The sequence below is a fragment of the Saccopteryx bilineata genome, chromosome 6, assembly GCF_036850765.1.
Source record: "Saccopteryx bilineata isolate mSacBil1 chromosome 6, mSacBil1_pri_phased_curated, whole genome shotgun sequence".
Lineage (NCBI taxonomy): Eukaryota > Metazoa > Chordata > Mammalia > Chiroptera > Emballonuridae > Saccopteryx > Saccopteryx bilineata.
In genome coordinates this window covers 194,823,063-194,836,422 of record NC_089495.1, presented here as the reverse complement: position 1 = coordinate 194,836,422, position 13,360 = coordinate 194,823,063, and the positions used below count along the sequence as shown (strand labels likewise).

The following is a 13,360-nucleotide window of genomic DNA, read 5'->3' as shown; positions in this document are numbered from 1 at the left end:
AAGGAGCCAAAACTCTGAAGAAGGGTAAACCTTTCTCTTTCTCTGTTGGGTGCAACTGTAATTCTAAGAGAGTGGGTGGACTCCTGTTGCTCATTTCTTTTTTCTCTCTTAGTTCTCCCACCACTTGGCCCTGGATGTAGTTGGACATAGTTGGAGGTAGTTGTGGGAGAGCATAACAGAGCCAGGTAACCAAAGCCCCAGTGTTTTGGAGCTGTGGGCAAATAGAAGGTACTTGGGAGATTAGAGAGGGAGGAACTCAGGAAAGCAAACCCATTAAGTTGCTTATTTCCTCTTGGGTTCACCTCCAAGCTGTGCATGCAAAGATGTGAATCTATTTGACATAGTGCTTTGAGAAATGAATTACTAGACACATCTACCTGGGCCCCAGTCTAGCCACGAGGTGGTGCATATACGGAGAAGACACTGAAGGAGATGAAAAGGCTTTGGAAACTTGAACTGACCTGGAACTGTAACCCACAGAAGAGAGGTTGAACTTTGCTGCCTGTGCTGAAACATTTCAATTACTTTTGAAAACAGAGTATCGGCCTTCTTTATTAAGATCCAGAGTCTTATAACACAGTATTCAAAATGTCCAGTATACAATCCAAAATTATGTAGCAAATGAAGGAAAACGAATATATCAACTCATATACAAAAAAGATGATTAACAGACTTCAATTCCAAGATAAAATAAACTATCTGACAAAGATTTTAAAGAAGATATAAAAATTCTGCAGCAAGTAATCATGAACAACCTTGAAACTGATGGAAGAGTAGAAAGTATCAGTAAAGAAATAAAAGATGCTGGTTTGAGCAAAAGCTCACCAGCTTGAGCCCAAGGTCGCTGGCTCGAGCAAAGGGGTTACTCAGTCTGCTGAAGGCCCGCAGTCAAGGCACATATGAGAAGGCAATCAATGAACAATTAAGGTGTTGCAATGCGCAACGAAAAACTAATGATTGATGCTTCTCATCTCTCTATTCCTGTCTGTCTGTCCCTGTCTATCCCTCTCTCTGACTCTATCTCTGTAAAAAAAAAAAAAAAAAAAAAAGAAGAAGAAGAAATAAAAGATGCAATGAAGAATAAAATGGAAATTTTATAAAGGAAGAAAATAATAACTGAAAAATTAAGAAAAGCAGCTCTTAGTTTCATTAACTTTCTATAGTTTTTCTGGGTTTTTTGTTTTTTTTTTCATTTATTTCTGCTTTGGTCTTTCTTTTGCTAACTTTGGATTTAATTTGTTCTTTGCTAGCTCCTTGAGGTAGAAAAAGTTTGTTTATTTGAGATTTCTCTTTTTCTTAATTTAGGTGTTAAGAGCTATAAATTTCCTTTTCCTTAGAGCTTCTTTTGTAGCATCCCACTGGTTTTGGCATGTTGTCTTTCCATTTTCATTTGTTTCAAGATATTTTTTCCCTTAAAAATAATTTTTTTATTTCTACTTTGATCCATTGTCCAGAACTATGTTAATTTCCACAAATTTGCAGATTTCTCAGAATTCCTCCTGTTGTTGATTTCTAAATTTAGACCACTGTAGTCAGAAAAGATCCTTAATCTGTCCTGGGGAATGTTCCATGTGCAGTGATCTGAGCCACCAAATGTAGACAGGGCCTGATCCAGGACTACAAACAGCAGCAGGGTCCCTGGTTGTCACTGTGCTCTTCCATGGCCGCACGGTGCCTCCATGCCCTCCCTCCCCCCACCCTGAGTGTGCGTATGGGCAGTGGGGGCCAGTGACAAGTATCAGAGTAGCAGCATGCAAGTGCACAGCTGGAGGGTCCCGCCCCATGCACGGGCACTGCAGTGGGCATCAGCTGCAGGGGGCTAGATTGTCATCTTTCAGTCATGCAGCCTCAGAGGCCTGGACTGGCTGCCAGTGCAGCTCTGGGACTCCAGCAGGGGCGGGGACAGGGAGCAGAGAAGGACTCTGATGGCTGGTGTCAGTGACTGCAAACACCTGTGGGGCAAAAGCGAGAGAAATCTGCAAGGTGTCTTCGGCAGCTATTCTGCTCGCATGCGTTCCCTTGGCGGTGACGTTGGCTGGCTTTGTCTGCAGAGTAGGGCACTATTTACCGCTGCTACTGGTTAAACCTACTTTTCTCCCTTGTTGCTAGCTGTCTGTATATGCCTCAGCTTTGCCCATCAGGGTGGGGTGAAACTGAAGCCAGACCTTTGCGTGGCGTCCCAAAAGGCCAGGGAAGTTGGTCCCTCACCCTGCTCTTCTGTTCCTAGTGAGGGGACTCTTTCTAGCGTGGGGGAAGGGATGATGGCAGCAAAGTGGAGCTGTTCTTCCTCTTCTTAGGCTGTTATTCTCAGGTTATTTTGCTGTTGTTCCACTGTGTTGCTGAAGTTTCTTAAGTGGACTCCAGAGCTCTCCCAGAGCTGTGCTTGTTCATGGATAACTATCTAATTGTTGATCTTTATGGAGGGATGGAGGCTGGGGTCTCCCATGTCATCATTCTGTTACCACTCTGTAGCTATATTTTTTGATATGTCATAATTGCATTTTTCAGTTAAAAATATTTTCGGAAGCCCTGGCCAGGTAGTTCAGTTGGTTAGAACATTGTCCAGATATGCCAAGGTTACGGGTTCGATCCTGGGTCAGGGCACACATGCAAGAATCAACCAGTGAGTGCATGGGTAGATGAAACAACAGGCTGATGTTTCTCTCTCTCTCTCTCTCTCTCTCTCTCTCTCTCTACTTTCCTCTCTAAAGTCTATATATATATAAATATATATATTTCTATTTCCTATCAAGATTTCATTTGGCCCTGGTTCTTTAGAATTGCTTTATGTAAATTTTAACCAGGTGGAAATTTGGACTATTTTATTTTATTTATTTCTAATTTATTCCACTATGGTCAGCTTGATTTCAATTTGTTAACATTTGTTGAGACATTTTTTAAATGAAAAAAGAAAGTATAGCCTGACCAGGTGGTGGCGCAGTGGATAGAGCGTCAGACTGGGATGCGGAAGGACCCAGGTTCGAGACCCTGAGGTCACCAGCTTGAGCGCGGGCTCATCTGGCTTGAGCAAAGAGCTCACCAGCTTGGACCCAAGGTCGTTGGCTCCAGCAGGGGGTTACTCAGTCTGCTGAAGGCCCATGGTCAAGGCACATGTGAGAAAGCAATCAATGAACAACTAAGAAGTCGCAATGCGCAACGAGAAACTGATGATTGATGCTTCTCATCTCTCTCCGTTCCTGTCTGTCTGTCCCTGTCTATCTCTGCCTCTGTAAAAAAAAAAAAAAAAAAAAAAAAAGAAAAAGAAAGTATATTCCACAGGAATTCTGAATTTATTTTTGATACACTATAAGTTGATTATATTGAATCACCTTTTTATTTATGTTGCTTAAATCTTCTATAGCCTTACTGAATTTTTTGGCTTGTGGTTTTTTTGTTTGTTTTTGGTCTTCTTATTCTGTCAGTTACTGAGAGAAGTGTCAAAATTGTCTACTGGGTAGTCATGCTGCTGGCAATGGCAGGACAATTTACTCGGGACAAATCCTTCCACTAAAGCTAAAATGAGTTGCCTAGGGCGGCGGGGGCGGGGGGGGGGGGGGACACTCAGCCTGCATTGTTGCATGCCAACCACCTCCCATTTCTGCAGCTTCCAGAGTGGGCTAACTCCCGGCTTTGAAATAAGACCACCAAGTGCAAAGACTCTGTGTTCTTTAGTGCACTGGGTGTGTGTGTGTGTGTGTGTGTGGATGGGAGTGTCTTAGCTACCAGGTGGCCCCAGAGTTTTCCCCATTGGGTGTTCTCACCATTCGGCAGGAAACAGCTCATTGATTTTGTCCTAAGGCAGTTAGTCACCCCCTGCTAGTCCAGGAGAACGCTAAGGACCTGAACTCCCTGCCCAATGCCACTCCCCAGCCCTATTCCCCACTCAACCTCCTACTTGAAGCAACTGTTCACTTTGGGCCCCAGACAACATTCACTGGCTAGCAGGAAAAGGGATGGATGATATGAACTGTTTCATCTTGAAAATATAATGGTAATAGGACCATGGGAGAACACAAGGACTATATCTGAGTATTGTAAATTTGACATTGTCTGTCATTTAATGTCAAGTCTCACAGGTCCCATTAACATATCTTGGACATATATATAGTATTATAGCAATAATCTTTCTTCCCTGGCTGACCTTGTCTATCAACTTTGAAGGTATCTAGGAATTCAAAGCTATTAAGCAAGGTTTGATTAAGATTTTTTTCAGGCTTACCAATGCTAACAGGCCTTACTCAAGAGCATTTTGGGGGGGGGGGAATGGCTTTAATTTCATGCCCTCTTGAGCTCTTTGAATTTTGGGGGGAGAGGTGGAAAGAGAAAGTGTGGACAGGCTGATTGGACTTTAGTAACCATTTTGTTTTAAGCTCTTTTTCTAGAATTTGCTATTCTAGGCACTGAGCTATTTATCTCTTCCACTGGTACCAGTTTAAGGGTCTTAGGACCATTTCATACAAGGGATGGTTTCATGCCAAGAGAAATAAGCCTGTTGCACTGGCCAGTTGCGATCCAGCCAGGGTATAGTCTTAATACCCGACTCACAAATGCACCTTTCAGGAGTAAGCCAGTACGTTTGGGTTCAGGGCAGATATACACAGGGCAGTTTTCCAAATTAAAGCTGAAAAATTGTCTGAGGCATGCCAGCCAGACATCCCAGTTTGCCCAGGAATGAAGGGGCTCTTGGAACATGAGACTTTTAATGCTCAAACCAGAAAAATCTCAAGCAAACCCAGAGGAATTGGTCACCGTAGACTTAGATCAAGTTTCCAAGAAGCAGACCAGAGACGGGAACTCAAGTGCATGTGAATGATTGAAGACGTGCCCGTCAGAAAAGAATGCCCTTTCGTACAAACTTCTAAGGCAGTGAGGAGGAGATCAAAGGAGGCATTTAGCAAGGATGTTATCTCAGGTGAAGTCTAGTTGTCCGGAACCAAAGCTCTGGGGTGTGTCCTTATCTATAGAGTTGTCCCCCACAGAGGCAGGGGAGCTGGGCTCTTTCCTGTCCTGGGCTTCCTCAACCTCCAGAGGCAGGTCTCAGGGAAGAACCTTTTATGTGCCCTGGCCGGTTGGCTCAGTGGTAGAGCGTCAGCCTGGCGTGCAGGAGTCCCAGGTTCGATTCCCGGCCAGGGCACACAGGAGAAGTGCCCATCTGCTTCTCCACCCTTCCCCCTCTCCTTCCTCTCTGTCTCTCTCTTCCCCTCCCGCAGCCGAGGCTCCATTGGAGCAAAGATGGCCCGGGTGCTGAGGATGGCTCTGTGGCCTCTGCCTCAGGCGCTGGAATGGCTCTGAATGCAACAGAGTGACGCCCCAGATGGGCAGAGCATCACCCCTGGTGGGCATGCCGGATGGATCCCGGTCGGGCACATGCGGGAGTCTGTCTGACTGCCTCCCCGTTTCCAGCTTCGGAAAAATGCAAAAATTAAATAAATAAATAAATAACCTTTTTTGGGAGATCCTTAACACTTTGTTCTTCTATTCTTTTTTTTTTTTTTTTTTGGTTAGGAAGGAATAACCACTTCCACTCTAAAGAGCTCCAAGTCCTCCCTATCCCTGAAGGCCAAGACAAAGCCATCCCGAGGGATGTTTACATGAGCCCCTGAGCCATTACTCTGAGCTCTAGGGCACTAACCCATTTTCTATTTGACATTACTCACTTGACCACTTGACGCCCTTGCCCGGCCTTGGTCTTTGTGGCATCACGTTTGGGAGCCTTTCTTTGGGCTATGCAGTGGACAAGTGTGATGTGCTGATCTATCCGTCCAAGTGAGAATATCTGGATCTCTGAGCCAGGAAGAGGCACAAACCTGGGTTCATAGTAACTATTCTATAATCTCCTCATCCAGGGAAAGTTATACAGTGGTACCTTGAGATACGAATTTATTCATTCTGTAACCGAGCTCATAAGTCAGTCAACTCATATATCAAACTGCCGATATTGGACCTGTGTGCCAATGTGCCAACTAGCAGCAGCTTCCCGAATCATGTCCTTATCTCGGAATTTCGCTCGGATCTCGAACAAAAATACGGACCGAGTCGCAGCTGATACCTTAAAAAAATTTGTATGTTGGTCTGTTTGTATCTCAAGGTATCACTATATTTTAAAAATAATCTGTAAGATAAGAATGGTAGAAATTCAGATACAATCTAGGGAAACAATATAGGCAGGAAGACCTGCCTTATGTTACCTGAAATTTCAAGATAAGAATAATATTACCCAAGCCCTGGCCGGTTGGCTCAGTGGTAGAGCATCAGCCTGGCGTGCAGAAGTCCCGGGTTCGATTCCCGGCCAGGGCACACAGGAGAGGCGCCCATCTGCTTCTCCACCCCTCCCCCTCTCCTTCCTCTCTGTCTCTCTCTTCCCCTCCCACAGCCGAGGCTCCATTGGAGCAAAAGATGGCCCGGGCACTGGGATGGCTCCTTGGCCTCTGCCCCAGGCGCTAGAGTGGCTCTGGTCGCGGCAGAGCGACGCCCCGGAGGGGCAGAGCATTGCCCCCTGGTGGGTGTGCTGGGTGGATCCCGGTCGGGCACATGCGGGAGTCTGTCTGACTGCCTCCCCGTTTCCAGCTTCAGAAAAATACAAAAAAAAAAAAAAAAAGAATAATATTACCCAGATAAAACTGCCAGAAAGACAGAAGTGGCCTGGCAGGAATATAGCAGGACACTGGGGATGGCAGAAGGAGGAGTCATCCTGGAAGCTCCGAGTACCAACCCTGAAGGAAGAAGCACTTTCTCTAATGACAGGAGGTGCCAGCTTCTTACCAGGGGTGTTCTCGCTCAGTTGGACAGAGTCATGTGGAGGCCAGGGTCTTAGATCTTGGTTGAGGAGTTTGGCTTTGCATAAGTAGACTCCAGAGACTGCCATGTGCTCATCAAATTCCTTTTTCTATTGTTCTTGGGCACAAGGATAGATTATATTTCTTTAGTCTCCTTTGCAAATAAGTGGGAACATACGACTACATTATGGCAAACAGAATGTGGATAGAAATAATGAGCTCCACTTCTGGGCCTGGCCTTTAAAAACCTTCTGTTTCAGCCTCCGTGCTACCTTTCTTCTCCCATCCTCTAGCTCAGTGGCAGCCAACCTGGTCCCTACCACCCACTAGGGGGCGTTCCAGCTTTCATAGTGGGCGGTAGCGGAGCAACCAAAGTATAAATTAAAAGATAGATTTAACTATAGTAAGTTGTTTTATAAAGACTTATTCTATCAAACAGCGAAAATCTGACATAAAGTACTTGGTAAGTAATTATTATTATATGCTTTAACTTGCTGTAACTCTGCTTTATAAATTTTATAAAGTAAAGTTACTTCCCTACTTTATAAATCACCATTACTGTGGAACCGGTGGGTGGTTAGAAAATTTTACTACTAACAGAGATACAAAAGTGGGCGGTAGGTATAAAAAGGTTGACTACCCCTGCCTAGCTGGAGGAAGAGGAGGCCCTGGGAGATGGTGGAGCTATAGATGGATGGAGCCAGTGCCCTTGAATTATGGTACAGGTGGCTGTTTGCTGACTATCCTCAGTGAAATGTATTGTGAATGAAAATAAACTTTTACTATGTTAGCCCCATGACATTTTTATAAATCTTGATATTTTTGTTATAGCCATGAACTTACCCAACTAAAACCTAGGTCTAACCGGGACGGCAGAATTGGGTGCTTGTACCCATAATGGGATGGGAACAACTATTGGGACCACTGGGGATATTAATGAGAGCAGTGGAGTCACAGGGACGGCGTACAGAAAAATGCAGAACCCTTAGGTTGGTACATCCGTTTATTTGGCAAAGACTTGAGTCTTCTCAGGATAGAGAGGACAAGGAGAGAACAGAGAGGTCCTCAGCTGGAGCCCGTGGGAACTGCAATAGGGAGCCAGGCAGCATTCTTCTTAGACTACATAGTCATCCCCTCACCTGAGCGGCTAGTCAGCTTGAGCCAGGTCTAGCATTGAGTTATAGGGTTCTCTGGAAGAGAAAAGTTAACTGGTAAAACATCAGGGAACCTGGTGGGGGGAACATCCATTCCCAAACTTCATTACACTCTTGATCCCAGTTAATGGGAACAGGCATTGTTTCTTTTTTTTTTTTATGGGGTTTTTTTTTTTTTTTGTATTTTTGTATTTTTCTCAAGTTGGAAATGGGGAGGCAGTCAGACAGACTCCCGCATACGCCCTATCAGGATCCACCCAGCATGTTTGCTCCGATGGAGCCTTGGCTGTGGGAGGGGAAGAGAGAGACAGAGAGGAAGGAGAGGAGGAGGGGTGGAGAAGCAGATGGACGCTTCTCCTGTGTACCCTGGCCGGGAATCGAACCCGGGACTCCTGCACACCAGGCCGACGCTCTACCACTGAGCCAACCAGCCAGGGCCTTCATTGTTTCTGTAAGATTGGGAGTTGCCCACTTTTAAGCAAGTTCACCCAAAACGTTTGTTAATTGAGTGCCTGAGTGGAGAGCGGGTCTCCTTGGGCAGGTTGAGACAAGGGGCCAATGGAGAGGCCACTCTAAGGGGCATAGCTGGGGCCGCAAATAAAGGAAGGATAAACAAACTGATGGGTGAGGTGTCAGTAATGAGAGTGAAAGAAAGAGCAGAGGTCCCCCAGGTTGGTATTTTGGTTTATTTTTCAGTGAATGGCAGTCTAGGTGTAGAGATCAGAGGGCATTGCCTTCCACTGCCTGGCTCTTTGGCCAGGATTTGGGAGACTGCAGTCTTCTGTTCCAGGTCACATCTGGGTGGGAGTGAGGAAACAGATCCAGGCCCAACCTTCCTGCCCAACCTACTCACTCATTGTGCAAGCAGATGTTTCCACAGTAGGTCCAGCAGCATGTATGGTTTGGTTGTAAACAGTCGTGTGACTTAGTGCACCTTGTCTCGCAGTACTTGGATGGAGGCTGTACCCAGCACTGCTCAGTTTCTTTTGCTTCAGCTGGAAATGAGATGGTAGGAGTTGGCAGGGTCTCTCCATTCCCAGTTTGGAGAAGAAACCCTTCTCAAGCTTAACAGTCCCTGAGCTCAAGAACCTGAGCTTCAAGCTAGAAAGAATTTCTCTGCCTTTCAAGAAAATCCCTCCCTTGAATTCTAGCTAATGTCTTTTCACAGGAGACTATCATTGCATGACATGACTTTCCTCTTTCCACATGTCCCCACACAGCATTGCCGCTGGGAGCCCTCACCAAGCTCCCTAAAGATAGGAACCTACACCCTAGCCCAGTGGCTCAATGAATGAAGCACTGTCCCAGCACACCAAGGTCACAGGTTCCATCCCGGTCAAGGCACATACAAGAAGCAGTCAATGAGTTCACAACTAAATGGAACAACTAAGTGGAATAACAAGTTGATGCTTCTCTCTCTCTCCCTCTTAAATCAATGGGAAAATTAAATGATAGATAGATAGATAGATAGATAGATAGATAGATAGATAGATAGATAGATAGATAGAAAGATAGATAGATAGATAGATAGATAGATAGATAGATAGATAGATAGATGATAGATAAAAGACCTAGGATACCCTCACAATGTATGACACCACCTCACCAAATCATTCTCAAATACCCTTGGATTTCAGGACCTGCCATCCTCTGGCTCCAGTTTCCACAGCCAGTTTGCAGAATGAAAAACAGAGTTGCGGGAGAGACTAGAAGCTTACATCGCCTTTCCATATACCCAATATTGCTTTCAGATCTGAAGGCAGGAGCTTGAAGGTCGGAAACATCCTACCAGATCTTTCCTGGATGCCTGTGCTTTAGTGAGGGTCTGATCCTTTGAAGGGCGATTCTGGAAACTGGGCCCTGAATCAGTTATGCCAGACATGCCAGGCCTGGGCAGAATACCCTCCTCCCTCCCCACGCCACCTACAGTAGTCCTTCTTCCCGAATCCTCCCAGCACGGGCAGAAGTGTCACAGCCGCACAGATGAACATGATGAGTAGGAGAGCCCAGGGCTTCATGGCAGGCTCTGTGTGTGTTTGGGTTAAGTTCTGACAGAAGACAGATCTCCTCCAAATGTTGCTAGAGGGAAGAGAGGAATTAAGGAGAATATGGTAGGAAAGAGAGAAAAGTGCTTGTGAATATTGTGTTATTCTTTCTCCTACTTTTCACCCTCCAACGCCTAACAACATATCAAACCAGCCGTTGGCTTCTTCCCTCTCTCACATTACATACCACTTCCTCCACAAGGTGATTTCTTTTAAAAATGTATTGCTATTTTCCCAATTAAAAAGCAATAAATCATCAGATTGTATGATTTATAAGACAAAATAATATAAAAAGGAAATGGATCAGCATCAGAAATTCTAGCACCCTAGAGCTAACCAGTATATGGGTATCCTTTAATGCCGTAGTCATTATTTTTATGGAATTGGAATAATAGACTACACTGAGTGTCCTAATTTTTTATTTAAAATCATACATAACCAGATGATACCATTTAGTCAAGACCCTAAAACAAAGAGTACCAGGGTGATTCCAGAGTGAGGAATGAGATGGATTACTCAGCAGGGCTTGAGAAAGATGATGGCCAATAACGGGTCAAGGGACTCTTAAAACTTTCATCACCATAGATGGTGTAAATGCAAGTTTTAGGCATGTGAATCACTGACTCATTGGCTCTGCGGCAGATTAGATCTAGGTGACATGAGGAGAGACAAGAGCAAGAGAAGGAGATTATATACAGAGAGAAAAAATAGGAGAGAAGCCCTTACAATGGAAACCATCAAGTGTTTGGGGGCTTCCGCTCTTAGACGCTTCTATCTGCTCTGCACCTCCTCTTTCAGAACGCGCATCCCTGCCGGCTTGCCTCGGCACAGCTTGATGAGATAAAATTGCCAAATTAAGGTGTTGAGGTTTCATATACCATTGAGCAATATTTATATAAAAGGATACAACTTAATTAGTGAAACTCCAGGCCAAAGGAGAGCTATCTTGAGCATGGTAGGCTTCCAGCAATCTTATCAATCACTTGCTTTTTTTGCACAGGAAAACCAGTGAGCATTAGATCCGCAGTCCTTGAGCATGGCTTAGAGCAGGAGTCCCCAAACTCTTTACACAGGGGGCCAGTTCACTGTCCCTCAGACCGTTGGAGGGCCAGACTATAAAAAAAACCACAAAAAAAAACTATGAACAAATCCCTATGCACACTGCACATATCTTATTTTAAAGTAAAAAAACAAAACGATAACAAATACAATATTTAAAATAAAGAACAAGTAAATTTAAATCAACAAACTGACCAGTATTTCAATGGGAACTATGGGCCTGCTTTTGGCTAATGAGATGGTCAATGTGCTCCTCTCACTGACCACCAATGAAAGAGGTGCCCCTTCCAGAAGTGCGGCGGGGGCCGGATAAATGGCCTCAGGGGGCGGCATGCAGCCTGCGGACCGTAGTTTGGAGACCCCTGGCTTAGAGTGTTCTTCTCATCCTCCAAAGGCACCAGCCCTGAGCAAGACAGCTGTGCAAAGCAGATGGTCTGTTAACCACTTACAGGTGAGGGTACGAAGTATGAGTAACTAGGTGAAGGCAGGCATCAATGGGGATGGCCTCTGGATTCCTGGCAGCTGCCTTTTGCACAAAGAAGGAGGCAGACTGGCACACAGTGACAGAACTACAATAAATCCAAAGTAATAGGTTCTGTAAAGCTGTTTATTGGTATTCAAAAATATCATTCTAGACCTGAGTTTTCCAGAGCTTTGAGATCTGTTCATTTAAAAGGCCTCATGCTTAGTCCAGTTTTCTGAGTTTCCTATTTGCCCTGAAAGTATGTTCAGGATCTGGGGATGCCCAATCCCCTGCTTGGCACAACTCAGGTGTACCAAGTGATCCAAGAGAAAAGAAACAGCATCGCACCCTGGCAGGGTACTACTCGCATACAGAGTTCTGGGCGGGTTCTTTGGCCATCCTGAGAGTGAGTATATAGAACAATGAAAAGGTCCCTAGGTATCAGAAAGACGCAGAACTACTGTTCCCCACAAATTTAGGATCCTGGGCTTTCCAGATAATATTAAAGGAGAGAAAGTATTGAATTTCGAGTCAGGAATGCAGGTGTCTTGTTTCATCTCTGCCCCTTTTACCTGTGGGACCTCAGACAGGTCACATCACCTCTCTCTCCATTTCTCATTTGACGAACAGAAGACAATGATCCTCACTTCACAGGAGTAATGTTGACATCACCTGAACAAGGGGCTCATCCCAGCAAGCCACATATAAAAGCTCATGCCTCAGGACCCTTAGCCGCACCTACCTCTGAAGGTGTCTAAGTTGAGTGTCTGCAGAAACTGGCGACAGTTCTTTTATCTGGACTCTTCTTACTTGGGGAGGGGAAGGGAGGTTATGTCCTGGAACAGGGAGCAGAAGAGCAGAAAAGCAAAGGCCTAAAACTTAATGATGATTTTGGTAGTGACAGATCTTTATGATCTGCCCAGGAATTCCATGTTGGCCACATCACAGGCCGTTTTCTTCAATACCCACCCAGAAGTACTGGATTTTCTTTGATGTGAACAGTATTTCCTACTAAGCTAGGAGGAACATTGTGTACCTGGGTTGTGGCTCTGACCACCCCCAGAAGACCTCAGTCTAGAGTCTTTATTCTGATGCATTTGAGTCTATCTATAGGTGGGGAGTGGAGAATGGTCTGTGTGTTTATTTTCCTTTGACTTGTTGTGTGAGTTACTGAAGGTTTCACCCTCTTCTGTATTGATTCTCCTCTCCTAATTAAACCTTAATATCGTCTCCCATCAAATGCCATCCAGCTTTTATGTGGATAAAGAGACCAAACAGGGAGGACAATAAGAAAGCTAGATTTGGTTTACTAAACATCAGAGACGGGCATTATATCGGGCATTCCTACGCATGACTTGACGCCCATTAGGAAAAGAAGAGTCGAGTGGACAAGGGCAGGGACTCCCAAGGAGCAGACGCCCTCCTCCCAAACCCTGTCCACAGGTATATTTTATGCAGTGACGAGATATATCCATAGGTGAGTGATTTTCTCCAGGCTTTGTTGGGTGCCTTTCGCCACGCGAAATAGACGCCAGGATTCCTGAGACTTGGCTGAGGAGGGTGGACCAGTACGGAGATAAGAGGCCAAATCTGGGGACCTGGGTACAAAGTTGTGGAAGCAAATGGGAAGGAACTTTGGTGGAGACTGCATACAGTGCCAAATCTAAAATGACTGAATTATGGATTCCCAAGATGGTGTATATCGCAGGAAAACGATGTTTCATGCAGGGCAGCCAAAGCCTCGTGCTTTGTGTCTGGCCCAGAAGTTGAGGGTCCTGATGGTTTGTTTGAGAAGCAGACACTGATGAGTGCCAAGGAGGCCCCTCCCAGGATTCCTGCCACTCTTGGTTCTGGATCCCGCGG

General features: G+C 45.2%; 1 protein-coding gene across 1 annotated transcript in view; it reads right to left on the bottom strand.

Annotated features, from left to right (window-relative positions):
- Window positions 1-7,774: 7,774 nt before the first annotated feature.
- LOC136309111 (protein WFDC9-like) overlaps window positions 7,775-13,360 on the bottom strand; it is a 29,123-nt gene continuing 23,537 nt past the window's right edge. Inside the window, exons 4-8 of the mRNA XM_066237187.1 lie at window positions 12,240-12,333; window positions 10,883-11,088; window positions 9,858-10,009; window positions 8,784-8,925; window positions 7,775-7,966 (exon numbers count right to left, since the gene is read on the bottom strand). Coding sequence (XP_066093284.1) covers window positions 7,924-7,966; window positions 8,784-8,925; window positions 9,858-10,009; window positions 10,883-10,929 — 384 coding nt within the window. The 5' untranslated portion in view covers window positions 10,930-11,088; window positions 12,240-12,333 and the 3' untranslated portion in view covers window positions 7,775-7,923. The remainder of the gene's footprint in view (window positions 7,967-8,783; window positions 8,926-9,857; window positions 10,010-10,882; window positions 11,089-12,239; window positions 12,334-13,360) is intronic.